Source organism: Phocoena phocoena, chromosome 5, assembly GCF_963924675.1.
Source record: "Phocoena phocoena chromosome 5, mPhoPho1.1, whole genome shotgun sequence".
Classification (NCBI taxonomy): Eukaryota; Metazoa; Chordata; class Mammalia; order Artiodactyla; family Phocoenidae; genus Phocoena; species Phocoena phocoena.
In genome coordinates, this window is record NC_089223.1 from 75,114,193 (window position 1) to 75,128,575 (window position 14,383).

At 38.6% G+C, this 14,383-nt stretch overlaps 1 protein-coding gene across 1 annotated transcript in view; it reads left to right on the forward strand.

Annotated features, from left to right (window-relative positions):
• Positions 1–13,785, forward strand: part of SMIM14 (small integral membrane protein 14) — a 68,284-nt gene extending 54,499 nt beyond the window's left edge. The window contains exons 3-5 of the mRNA XM_065878196.1: positions 899–947; positions 10,645–10,787; positions 13,064–13,785. Coding sequence (XP_065734268.1) covers positions 899–947; positions 10,645–10,787; positions 13,064–13,096 — 225 coding nt within the window. The 3' untranslated portion in view covers positions 13,097–13,785. The remainder of the gene's footprint in view (positions 1–898; positions 948–10,644; positions 10,788–13,063) is intronic.
• Positions 13,786–14,383: the final 598 nt, after the last annotated feature.

Consider the following 14,383-nt stretch of genomic DNA (forward strand, 5'->3'; position numbering starts at 1 on the left):
TGAGATTATCATTTCTAAACATCCTAAAAGCCCTCAGCGTAGGGTGAACATTCATAAAAGGATGATATATGTTTATTGATAGATGGGTTTTTACTTTTCACTTATCTTTAAAATTCATAATCATATGGTTCCAAAATTAAATTGTATGTAAAGATAGACATTGAAAACTTCGGATCCCTTCTCATTAGAGCCTACTTCATTCCTCCATCCCACCCCCAACTCCTGTGGTATCATTTTTATTAGTTTCTTCCTTGTCTAACCACTGTTTATGCAGATGTAAGCAAAAAGGACAAAAAAAAAAAAAAAGCCTTCCTTTCAAAGGTGCATTTTCTACAAAGAGAACCTATTTTTTCTATAAGAAGCAGAGGCTTCTAATTTTCAGGGAGAAAAAAACCTTATTAACGAAGTTTACTCTTTTTCTAGTAGCTCTCCTCTACAGTTAAGTGCTTTTCCTTTGGGAAGTCTAATAACATATGGCAGCAGGAGTTTCTGTCACAGGTGACTTTTTTTTCTGAATTTTAAATTTTATTTTATTTATTTTTTATACAGCAGGTTCTTATTAGTTATCTATTTTATACATATTAGTGTATGTATGTCAATCCCAATCTCCCAGTTCATCCCACCACCACCACCCATCCACAGGTGACTTTTAAAAATTCCTAATTTAAATAGGTGAATTACACTAGATCACAGTATATTTGAATATTATGTTGAGAAGAAAATAATCCCCCCAAACTGAACAGCCCCTCAATATATCCTGTGTTTTTATCTGATTTTGAAGGTATGATATATACTGTAGTAGCATTCATTAAAAAGCAAAACATGATCTTTCTAATAAGTAGTATCCATTTTTGGTTAAGTCCAGTGGCTAACTTTCCTTTCTTCTTATTCATTGTAGTTGAGGCAGTCCCAGTCCTACTGCACAGACACAGAATGTCTTCAGGAATGTAAGTAATGATGGGACAGGAGGAGGCTTGGCATTGGGGGCAGAATTAGAGACCAGAATAAGACTGAATTTTTTGCCAGAAATTATTCTTACAGTTTGCCCTTTAAGGAAATGGTTCTTAGTAGTGTATTTCCTACTTAAATATTTAATTTTTTAACTTAAAAAATTGTGTTTTTTGGTCCTGCCACAAAAACAAAACCTGTTCATTGAATAAAATTATAAAATCACAGATAAGAAAAAAAAGAAAAGGAAAAACTTCCAGAATAATAAAAGATGACCACTGTTAACAACTTGGTGTTAACCCTTCCAAGACCCTTTTTTGGGCAAATACATGTGGAACAGGGCACTTCTGGCTCGTTGAACTGAACACCGAGGCTGCTAGCACAAACCCCTCACTCTTTCCCTACCATCTATTTGCATCCATTGGCAACTTTGAGAATTTGTGAGTGAAGGAAGGGGAGGCCATTTTTTCCCAAGGTTTGGAAGCTTTGGAGACATTGGAGTCATTCCTTTGGCTCTGACATTAGGATTCTCAAGACGGTAAGGGCAGTAGGGAGGTTTCTCCATGGCTTTATGGGCAATGGTGATGGTAAAGTGAGAATCAGTGAAGGAAGATGGATTCCGCATGGTGATTGTAGCTGACAGACTTATAATATGAGGCATCTTTTTTTCAGGACAGACATAACTTGAAGGATACTTTGAGGGGAAATAATAGCCAATCCAGTCTTATACCATAATAATTTGACTGTAGGAATGGAAGTATGACGTTTACAGGATGGTGAAGCCTGGCACAATTTAATTTCACATATACTTACAAATACGGGATCACTTTGTATATGTTGTTTTTCACTACTGTATTGTGAGTATATCAGCATGTATTTACCTTAAAAATATTTACTGACTAAATAATAATTCATTATGGGGATGCACCAGTGTTCAAATAATTCCCTTTTGTTGGAATCTTAGGTTGCTAATATATTTTTGCTGTTATAAATAATGCTTGAACAAACATCCTTTTGCACATTTTAAGGCTTTTGACATATTGCCAAATTGCATTTATTAATAGGCTAGTTGCTTATACCTCACATCTCTGAAGCTGAGCACCACTTTATTATGTATATGAAACTAAAACAAAACACAGTAAGGTATCATTATAAAGGAACTTGTTAGTACATTATTAATTACTGGTATTACTGTGTGAACTGGGTATCCCATCAAATTCTGTAAATGTAACAACTTAGAGAAACAGGAGCTAGTACAGTGCCTGTCCCAAAGTAGAAATTTTGTCAGAATGTAGTCCTTTGGTACAGCAGGGTAATTATGTGCCTCTGGGCAAGAAAGTAATGGGCAGACTTGCGTTAGGTTTTGGGGATGATGGGTGGTGGTTCCCCAACTCCAGATTTCTTTATGTTGTCTCTTCAGTAGCGTTCATTAATCTGCAGTGTGCCCTCTGATAAGCGTCGTAAATTTTTGCCTCAGCAGTAAAGCTAAAATGTGTTCTTCTAGTTGAAAATAATCTTATTGAACTCCTTATGGGAAAACAAGTGTTTATTATATTTGTGGTATTTGTGACCCTTGAGCCAGTCCCACCTGTAAACCAAGTATACTCTTATTTCTGTAGGTGAAATTTCACTTCTTTAATCCAAATATAAAGGCACAACTCTAGAGCTTGAGTATTAATTCAGTTATCTTGGCCAGTCGTTCCACCCCTCCCCAGTTCTTTTAGCATTTGGTGGAAATCCTTTCTAACAGCCATGTCTTTAAATGGTTTAAGCAGTTGTTTCCTCTGAGCGATATAATTACTTTTCTGTGTATTCTAAATTTTCACGAATGAGATTATGCTGTTTTCATAAAATATATATTAATCGGGAGTCCCCGCAACCCCTTCTTCTGTTTCAATAATTTGTGAGAATGGCTTACAGAAGGCAGGAAAACAGTTTAATTACTATTACCAGTTTATTACAAAGGATGCAACTCGGGAACAGCCAAATGGAAGAGATGCCTAGGGCAAGGTATGAGGAGAAAAGGGGTACAGAGCTTCCCTGTCTTCTCTGGGTGCACCACCCTCCCAGCTCCTCCATGTGTTCACCAACCGGGAAGCTCTGTGAACCCTGTTGTTTAGGGTTTTTATGGAGGTTCCATTCCATAGGCATGAATGAGTAAATCATTGGCCATTGGTGAATAACTTGGAAGCTGGAAGTTCCAACCTTCTAATCACTTGGTCAGACTCCCAGTGAGTCCCCATCCTGAAGCTTTCTGGGGGCCCACTAAGAGTCACCTCATTAACATCAACTCAGATATGGTTGAAAGGGGTTTATTATGAATAAGAAAAGACGTTCCTGTCACCCTTATCACTCAGGAAATTCCAAGGATTTTAGCAGCTTTCCGACAGGAACCAGAATGAAGACCAAATATATGTATTTCTTATTATATCATAATATCACAGTATCCATTGTGCCTGCCATGATGTACTGCATGTATCTGAGATGATTTAATAGAATATGAAGCTCATTACTTCATGTGGTAGCAGAATCTAGTTGCAATCTGTGAGCATATCTAGTTGCTGCATGATTCTTTATATTGAGCTACATTCCACTTCATCGTGATATTTACCCACAGTTTTGTTCTCTATAGAGAACAAAATTAATTTAATTTTGGAGTAAATCAAAAGATGGGTAGATGTTCTGAGGATATTGTAATTACTGTATACAACTCCAAAATCACAGGGTTAAAGCCTGCTGGTGCACTGTCCAATTTCACTGCTGTTCTGTTTCTGCCTTTCCCACTGGAAACCTGTATACATTTATAGAAATAATCCCTCAGGATCTGCCAGCTCTTAGAGCCTCCCTCTCTTTCATCTTCCTGGTGTCCAGCTAAGTTAATAGCTTCATTGTGAATATTCCATTTGACATCTTATTTGTAATACTTTTTCTTGTAACCAAAGACTTAACCCTTGAGCAAAATGGAACCCTGTATTTTGGTGTACAAAGTCCTTTTACATTTTTATGATTTGACATTTTTCTAGACCATAGAGTAAAAAGTATTTACCCTTTTAAGGCAATTAATTCCTAGGCAGTGAGGGGAACAGAATTTATATCCTGCATGTGATTGTGCTTCTTCTTTTTTTTTTTTTTTTCCAGTACGCGGGCCTCTCACTGTTGTGGCCTCTCCCGTTGCGGAGCACAGGCTCCGGACACGCAGGCTCAGCGACCATGGCTCACGGGCCCAGCCGTTCTGCGGCATGTGGGGATCCTCCTGGATCGGGGGACGAACCCGTGTCCCCTGCATCGGCAGGCGGACTCTCAACCACTGCGCCACCAGGGAAGCCCAGATTGTGCTTCTTAATATCTAGATTACTTGGCACTACGTTAATATTTAGAATATTTAGTGCCAAACAGTTGTCACAATAAAAACCATAGTGGTCGGCTCATTCAAAGGCCCTTTCAGCTCTGTGTGTTGCCTTTAAAATAGCTGCTCCTGGTATTTGTTTGTATTAGCCGCATGCTGTGTCGGGGAGTTTGAGTAGCATGCCTGTTCTGAGACTTCACGAAGAAGTACATCTTGTCACAAGGGACTGTGAATAATCACAGAAAGCCTATACTGACCCCATTCATCCCTATTCCTGGATATTTCAAAAAGTCTAAGTCAGTTCAGATACCCAGTGTCTCCAATCCCAAGACATTTTAGGTTTACTGTTTTTGCTTCATTCAATTTAATGTTTTTATATATGGTTCAAAAATCAAGAAGTTAATTAGTGTATAGTGAAAAGGTGTCTTCCTACTCATATTCTCCCATCTAACCATGTCCTATCTCTAGGTATTATTGGCCTTCTATGTAGCTTTCCAGAATTTCTTTATGCATGTACAGGCAAAATATATATTACTTGCCCCCCTTTCTTAGTACACACTGTTTTTCACCTGCTTTTTTTCTCTGTCAAAAAATAGCATATCTCATGGAGACTTCCCTCAACATTGTTTTATAACTTCATAGTATTCCATTTTACAGATATACCACAATTTTTTTTTTTTTTGAGAATTACATTTTATTTGATAGACTTGCTGAGGACTTAAGCCTGGAAGACAGCCTCTCAGATGACACTGAGGGACTGCTCTGAAGAGGTAAGGGAGGAGCCAGGATATATAGGAGTTTTTGCAAGAAACCAGGTAGTAGGAACATCAAAATATTATTGTTAATTAAAGAAAAACAGGGACTTCCCTGGTGGTCTAGTGGTGAAGACTCCAGGCTTCCACTGCAGGGGGTGTGGGTTCGATCCATGGTTGGGAAACCAAGATCCTGCATGCCATGTGGCGCAGCAAAAAAAAAAAAAGAAAAACAAAAAGAAAAACAGACATCTCAAGTTAATGAAGTCAGCGCTTTTCTTTGTATGGGAAGATGCAGGAGTCTGAGTTCATTTAAATCATTCCTTGAATACGCACCTTATCAATGAAAAAAAAAGATGCCTGCCAATTCAGTAAACAAAGGATGTCGCAGCCATCAAGCCCTCACATTACAACTGCCTGAGGGTGAGCCCTGAGGGAACTCAGCATAGAAATAGGATGCCTGCCATCAGACACTGCAGCCACCACCAGACCCCCATAGTGCACCCTGAGGAGACGCAGGATGAGAAAACATGGGAGAGAGATATACCATAATTTCTTAATCAGACACTCTTGGCAGACGTTTAGGTCTGTTTCCAGTTTTTTGTTAATAACCTTGCACTGTTTGTCCGTGTGAAAGTACATTCTAGAGCCAATCTTAAGTTTGTGCTACTGCTGTAAACAGAAAAACATTGACTGTGATCAAGAGGTTCGACTATAATTGGTTCAGCTATTGTCCTTTATTCTGAGATGGGCCTTAAGTTATTAGAGAATAAGAGAAATGCTCTTATCAAACCTGGGAGGTCAGGTCAAACCTGGGAAGTCAGATCAAACCTGCATCCATTTGGCCTTTTAAGTGGAGAATTCTTCTGCATACTACCGCCCTGCAGAAATTTTAGAGGCACCCTTACTTTTTCTTCCTCCTACCATAACCATCCAGGCAGTCGCCAAGTGTTGTGCTTCTTTCATCCTGTTACCATTTGTGTCTGACCCTTTTTCATTCTCACTTCACCATCTTATCCAGCCTAGCTATTCACATAAGGAATTTTCTGCACTCAGTCTTTTCTGTGCTCTAGTTGATCCTAATACTGATTTTAACTAGAGCACAGATTGATAATGGTTGATGTTTTTTGAATACCTGCTGTGTACCAGGCACTGTGCTGCTTTCCATGTACTGACCATTTCTCTCTTCTATCTTTCTAACTACCCTATGAGGTGATTGTAATATTTCCATTTCACAGATAAGGAAATCGAGGCACAAAGATTATATATCTAAGAGGTGGTGGAGTCAAACAGCTATGAGATGGTCTCAGTTCTTAAAAAGTTAATGACCTAATTAGGAGAAGTAGGAAACCATTCCTTCAAACTAGAAGTGCTACACTAGTCTAGAGAAGAAAGGAAAGAGTGGGCAGAGAAAACGGAGACTTTTTTACAGACGAGAGAGGGGTGTAATTAAATGAGATTAGTTGTAATATCATGCCAGATGGGGAAGAATAATCAGTCCCCAGAAGGACTGAGTTTGCAAAGTTGGCAAGTGCTGTTAGCCACACTAGCATTGAACTATTGCATCAGATTCGTTTGGAAAGCTTTAAAAATATTGTTGATTCCTGACCCCACCCCTGAGCTGCTCCTGAATTAGATGATGTGAGGCAGGGCCTTGGAAACTGTGACATTGGTATCATCACAGGCTATTCTGATGGGCAGACAGGCCAGGGAACCACTGGCTAAAGAAGGAAGAAAGAATGGGGTTGACTAGACCAGGGGATGCTTTTTCTGAGAAATGGTAAGAGGTAATATTGATGAGTAGGGCCACATCTGATGAGGAAAGGCCAGGCTGAAGAGTTCAGAGTTGAAGCAGTAGCAGTGGAAAGTGAGTCACTGGATTAGGCAGCAGAGATGTGTTAAGAGCAGTGTTTTTTAAGCAGACTTTTTTGGCAGTAGTATGCAGGAAGGAAAGGCTGCAATAGGAACCAAGCTAGGTGACAGTTACGGGGAACTAGGAGTTGTATTATCACTATGAGAGTCTTAAAATGGAGCGGGCATTTTGTCAGGGTTGCTTTGTCTAGAAATAGGCATTAGTAAATTTGTGATAACTCTCTGAAGCTTCACAATCTTTTACCTGTGAAGAGTATCAAAAAGTAAGGGACCCATTTTCCAAATTGAATAACATAAGAATTGGCGTTGGGCTTACACTTCTAGTCTGTACAATTAATCTAGCATTTTACTTCTGAGAGGGCACTATAAGAAGTGATCATGTATAGAAGGCACAGTTATCTTTCTCTGACTACTTTTAAATAATCTAGTTTTACCTAACAGCTAGTTATGAGTTTATCTATCAAAATTCTTTTAAAATCTGTATTTTCCAATTTTTATTTTTTTAATTTAATTTTATTTTTTGGCTGCGTTGGGTCTTCGTTGCTGCTCGTGGACTTTCTCTAGTTGTGGTGCGTGGGCTTCTAACTGCAGTGGCTTCTCTTGTGGAGCACGGGCTCTAGGTGCATGGGCTCGGTAGTTGTGGCATGCGAGCCCTAGAGCATGTGGGCTTCAGTAGTTGTGGCACTCGGGCTCAGTAGTTGTGGCTCATGGGCTCAGTAGTTGTGGCTCACGGGCTCTAGAGCGTAGGCTCAGTAGTTGTGGCTCACGGGCTCTAGAGCATAAGCTCAGCAGTTGTGGTGCACGGGCTTAGTTGCTCCACAGCATGTGGGATCTTCCCGGACCAGGGCTCGAACTCTTGTCCCCTGCGTCGGCAGGCGGATTCTTAACCACTGTGCCACCAGGGAAGTCCCTGTATTTCCCAATTTTACTACCCACAGGAGTAGTAATTTTCAGGGATCTGTCTTCTAATGTGATACTGTCAGAGATTATGACAGCAAAGAGGTTAAGAGCACAGTCTATGGAATGAGACCACTGTATTTAAATCCCAGCTTTGCCACATGCCAACTCTATGACATTGGGATTTAACCCCCACTTTTCCTCAGTTTCCTCATTTATAAAATGAAGATATGATAGTACCGACCATAAAATAAGATTGTTGAGGAACTCCCTGGCAGTCCAGTGGTTAGGACTCGGCACTTTCACTGTGGTATCTGGGGTTCAATCCCTGGTTGGGGAGCTAAGATCCCACAAGCCTCCAGGCGTGGCAAAAAAAAAAAATTGTTAAAAGGGATTAAGAGAGAATGCCTGGTTCAAAGTAACAACTCAACTTTTAGCTATTATTTAGTAATAAAAATAATAGTATTTGATTTTTAAAAAAATACCATTCTTGGAGCAGCTTAAAGGACAGAATTAGAGGAGGCAAGAGTAGGTATGGGGAGATCAGTTAAGAGACCGGACAAGAAGTGATGGTAGCTTGAGCAAGTGTGGGCACGGAGCTAAAAGTGGACAGACTTGAGTGATATTTAGGAAGTAAATATTTACTTCCTAAATATCACTCGACAGAAACTTCATGATGGGTTAAATAGAGGGTCATTGAGGGAATAAAAGTTGTTTTCATACGTTTCTGGCCTAGGCAGTTGGATGGATAGAAATCCAATTTGGTAGGGCATGGAGGGTGGGGCAGGGGAGATGCTCGTGATTTTAGTTTGGGATATTGAGTATGTTAAGTACGAGGTGGGGTTCAGGTACATTTTTAAGAAGCATTGGCTCTACAGTACACCACAGTTTAGGAACTGTTGATATGAATATTAAAAAAAAATAGAGAACTACTGATGTAGATAGATAATTGGATACTGGGTTTGAAGTTCAGGGAAGTTGGGGCTGAATATAAATTTAGGTGTGGTCTGCATACAGAAGGTAAGTGAAGCCACAGGTGAGGATGATAGTATGCAGAGAAAGAAGAGAAGGGAACCTAAAACTGACCATGAGGAATTCCAAAATTTAAAAGCCAGGAAGAGGAAAATGAGCATGTAAAGGAGTGGCTAAGTGTTAGAAAGAAAATCTGGCAGTGGTAATGGCACAGAATACAAAGGAGGAAAGTCTTTTAAGGAGAGCATGGTCGTGGAAAATGAGGACTGAAATTACCCATTAGGCCTAGCAGCCTGCAGGTGTCATAGGTGACCTTTCAAAGAGTTGTTTGAATGTTGATGGAGGTAGATGCCAACCTAAGGAGTGAATGGGAGGTAGTGAAGTGTAGTTGTAAATATAGACCACTCTCAAGAGGTTAGCTTTGATAGCTGGACAGAGAAAGAGGTTGAGGGAGGGATATATATATATTTTAAATATGGGAGAAACTTTATCATGTTTAAGTGATTATGGGATGGCTGCAATGGAGAAGAGGGTGTTGAATTCACAAGAGAGAGGATAATGGATAAATTTCTGCAAGAGTGATGGGATCCAAAACTTAAGTGGAGAAATTGGTTTTTAGTTATGAAGGGAGGCACATATAATAGGAGGGAACAAGGAAAGGAATGAATATGGATATAGAGGGGGGAAATGCTGATTCATTGTGTGATAAGCATTGCAAATTGATGACCCCTGAGTACTGTGGTACTTGTTCCTGGAGAAGTGATTGGGTTGGAACAGAGACTAGGTTCCTCTCCAGTCTGCTCTTGGGATAGCTCAGCTCTTTGCTTGACTTTGTCCCCTTTGGCCTCAGCAGTGCCACCTCGGCCCTGGGCCCGTGGACCTCAATGTAATGCATAATGCATCTGCTTAGTTTCAGAATGTTGTCTGGATTTCTTTTACTTTTTCCTGAGGCAGTGAGACCAAAACCAAACATTTATACATAGTCTTGACAGGCTATTTAAATCTAATCTTCTAGAATTTTCATTTTTGATACTTTGAGTTCTCTAATATACATTTCATTTATTAGAAATTTGTTAAGTTCATACCATGAACTAGGTACTGTGCTAGGTACTTAAATTAATATTTAAGATATGGCTGCTTTAAGGAGCTGGAAAGACTGATACCTACCCAGAAACCTGACTTTTTTCTCTTGATAAAGGCGTAGACTATAATATCTAGATCTGAATCCAAATTCTTTTTGCAAAAAAGAATGCCAAATTAATATCTGTTTGTTTGAGAATGTCATAAAGGGATATTAATTCATATATTATACAATGTGGATGTCCCCTTTTCCTTAAGCTCTGTTATTTTTTCATGCTACTTCTGTAATTAAAATGCATAATTTCCTCCCCCCTAGAGTGTCTTAACCGTGTATCATGTGGTCTTAACCTGAGTTCTGTAGATCTCAGTATATCTATGGATTGGTGGCTTTGTGGGTCCATGAATCTTGTGCAATTATATGCAAAATTGTTGAATGTGTATACATGGATTCTTATAGTGGAAAGAGAGTCCTTTTTTATCAAATTCTCAAAGGATTCTATTGCCCCAAAATATTAAGAACTACTATACTATTAAAAATCTTTATTTAATAGGCTCTGGCTTATGAGTATTTTACACCATTTACCATTTAGATTTCCTCACAGGAGGAAAGGGAAATTGAAGCTGTAATATTTAATAATTCTTAAAATTACTAATGCATTTTTTAATATAATTTTTCAAGTTGCTATTTAAACATTAGGATTTGTTTTTACATTTATCTAACAATATTATAATTTTTCTACAGCTTTTGTTGCAAATACATTTTCTGTTTGTCTTTAGTACCAGGACCCCCTAGTGATAATGGCATCAGTATTACTATGATCTTGATGGCCTGGATGGTTATTGCAGTGATCTTGTTTCTACTGAGACCTCCTAATCTAAGAGGATCTAACCTAACTGGAAAACCAACCGGTCCTCATAATGTAAGTGTTGTGGATTAGAAATGTTTTGGGGTGGGGGGATGGGTGTGGTCTGGGAAAGGGGAGGAGTTTGTTTTGACGGAAATATCTGAATTAGCAAAAGGAAGATTTAGCTCATGGAGTAAGTTCTTCCTATGTAGTCCTAGTAAATCTAGGCTTAATCTTCGTGGAGTTACATTTAGAGAGAAGTACAGACCAGTAGCCCCCAAATCATTTTAAGGTGAATTCCAATCTTTACTCATGTGAGAAACATAAAAAATGATCCAGTTCATAATAATCCACAGCAGTATTTCTCAAATCTCAGTCTTCCACTACCCAGTTCTATCCACCTCACAGTTGATCCCTTGCCTCGTATGCTTCCAGCTCCCCCTCCCCAAATTCTCTTACTAGTTACAGTTCAAATGTTTCTACACACACATTCTTCATTTTCTCCGCTTCTGTCCTCACTATCAAATACAACAGAGACACTGAGCCTATCTGGCTAAACCTGTTTTCCCATCCTATTTCTCTCAACTTCATTCTTCTAGTTCTGCATCACAACAGGTCAACTGAGCTGGCAAAAGGAGAGGTAGGAATCATTCATGTTGATAATCTTGATAGTCATGATTACAGCCATTTTTAGAACCTAACTGAAAGTATGATAAAGTGACCCAACAGGGAATTTTTGATAGAGCCTCCATTAAAGGATTCCTTTAATCATTTTCAGAACCAGTGTTTATATTTTTTTCTTTCCCATTTGATTTGGATATTACGTCTAAAAATATTTCCATGACAGATTTACTTGTTGAACACCAAATTATCCCACTAATTCCCCTCTCCAACCTAAAATAATTACTTCTTTTCCCCAATCCTTCGTTGTTACTATTAAAAAGAAGTTTGGTTAGACCAATTGCTTATACAGGAGAAAGCAAATGTGCAGTGTTAACTGGTCAGTGCTTTGGGGTTTTTTAGGATTAAAACATTTATGTATGTAGCATGCTGACTTTAGTTAAGAAAGAAGGCACCATTAACACTATATTAAATGCCTTAAATTTATTTTAGGGTTTTCTTGGAGAGGAGGGTATCCATAAAACAGCTTGTATATTGTCTTGATAAAGTGCTTTCTCCTAAGCCTTTTTTCTTACTTTCTGCGCACAGTTTTATTACTTTCATATCAAAAAGCCACATCCTCAATGTTTGGAACTAAAGAAACCCAACTCAATTAGAAGCCATTCAAAAGTGACAGTCCCGTGAACCTTAGTTCATTGTAGACCAGCAGTTCTAAAAATAATAGTCCCACAGCTCTAGGAATAAGCAAGAAAACATATTGACTAATTCCAAGTAGAAAAATTCATTATCCTCAACTAGGGCCTCATATAGCATGTCAGAGTAAATAAATGGAATCTTCCTGAAGATTCCTAAAAGGTCTGCTCTTTCCTTTACAGTTCAGAAGCTTTCTGTTACAAGTAACAAAAATCTGTTCAGGGGCTTCCCTGGTGGCACAGTGGTTGAGAGTCCACCTGCCGATGCAGGGGACATGGGTTCATGCCCCGGTCCAGGAAGATCCCACATGCCGTGGAGCGGCTGGGCCCGTGAGCCATGGCCATTGAGCCTTCACGTCTGGAGCCTGTGCTCCCCAACGGGAGAGGCCACAACAGTGAGAGGCCCGCGTACCGCAGGAAAAAAAAAAAAATCTGTTCAGCCTGGTTTAAGTAATTGGCTTTATTGGTTTACACATTAAAAAATCCAGAGGTAGGATCAATGTTTAGAAAGTTTAACAGTGTCTTCAAAGATCCGGGTTCTTTCCTCAGACCATTAGCTTTATTCCAAAGTGGGCTCCCTTTCTGGTCCCTATAGGGCGGCTGCCAGTTGCAACTGGTGCCACATACTTCCTCATTGACTGACATTCTGTAGTGAGAAATATGTCTTTAGCTTCACTTTGATTGTACTGTACTTAGTCACCTTAGCAAGAGGGATGAGACTACCTTGATTGGTTTAAACTTCCCTGTTAAATGAAACCTCTGGAGCTGTCAGGGAGAGCACTTTTACCTAAGTCAATATCACTGTTACAAAATTTTCCTTTCTTCCATGCTACAAGGAAGAAAGAGACAAACATCGGTGAATCACAGTGTTAATCTAGTGCTCCCTTGTGCAAAAACGTACAAGAGGTCCAAATAAGTATATGATTTGGGATGGGAAGGTGAGGGGCATTGCTGCTCAATTCTTACTGTATGTGTTAGACTGGTTGCACTGGGAGATTTAAGAAGTCAATTTCATAATTCCTCTCTCTTTAATGCCAGGGACAGGATCCACCAGCCCCTCCTGTGGACTAACTTCGTGGATATGGGAAGTAAAAATAGTTAACACCTTGCACGACCAAATGAACGAAGATGACCAGAGTACTCTTAACCCCATTAGAACTGTTTTTTTCTTTTGCATCTGCAATATGGGATGGTATTGTTTTCATGAGCTTCTAGAAATTTCACTTGCAAGCTTATTTTTGCTTCCTGTGTTATCGCCTTTCCTATATTTGAGTAAATGATACATTAAAAAGTTACATGGGGCTTTTTTGGTTATCCTAAACTTAAACATTCCATTCATTCTGTTTGTAACTGTGATCATACTTTTTGTGATAATTTCTGGCCTGATTGAAGGAAATTTGAGATCTCTACATTTAAATATTTTCAAATAGTTTTGATGGGTTTAAAGATTGTTTTTTAATAGGTATTTATACAGTTATTTGGGGTTATCTGAGATTGTATGAAAGAAAATTAGAACCACATTGTATTTACACTTAACCTTGGTAGTTTATTTGTGGATGGCAGTTTTCTCTAGTTCTTGGGACTGTGACAGCCTTTGGAATATTTTACAAGTTACAGCTGAAATCTGTATCATCCACTACAACTGGCTTATGTGGCAAAGAAAAGGAGGAAAGAAGAAATGAAGTAATTGTCTACTAAGTTTTTATTCCCATAAAAATGTCTAATATAAGAAAACTTAAACATGATTTAAATATGGTGGATGATTTACAGTCCATTATATGAAATTTGTAAGCCACTGTACACTAGCCTTACACAGTTCATGAAAGGAGGAAAAAATTTAATTCTTGCTGCATTTGCCAGGTGTAATCTATACAGTAATAATTTAAGCTATAATTTATTTTTGAAGTGGGTGCCTCTCAGGAAGCTGCTTTTCTGTTGTAAAACTTCCCTGTTAAATGAAACTATCTTAAAGCTGTATTGGAGGCCTGTTTGGTTACTGATATTTGAATCCTGTTTACTTATTTACTCTATTATTTTCTTTGAAGAAAAAATTTTGAGTCTTGTTATCTTTCTGACTTTAAACAATATTTAATGAATTCTTGATTTACTCCAAGGGAAAAGGAGGAAAATGAGAAACATCAAGGATCTTTTTTTTTTCTCAACCTCTGTCTCATTCTTGTTTGGTAATAGGATGGATTGGGGTGGGGAGGAGCATTAATATAAGTAAAAATTTGAAATGTGAAAAAATGTAAAAGGTTGCATTGTTTTTTTTTTCAGTTTGATAGAAAATGAATACAAATGGCATAAAAAAATTCTGCATGACCTGTGTGGTTATGGAATTTTTTCCTAGCAAGTGAT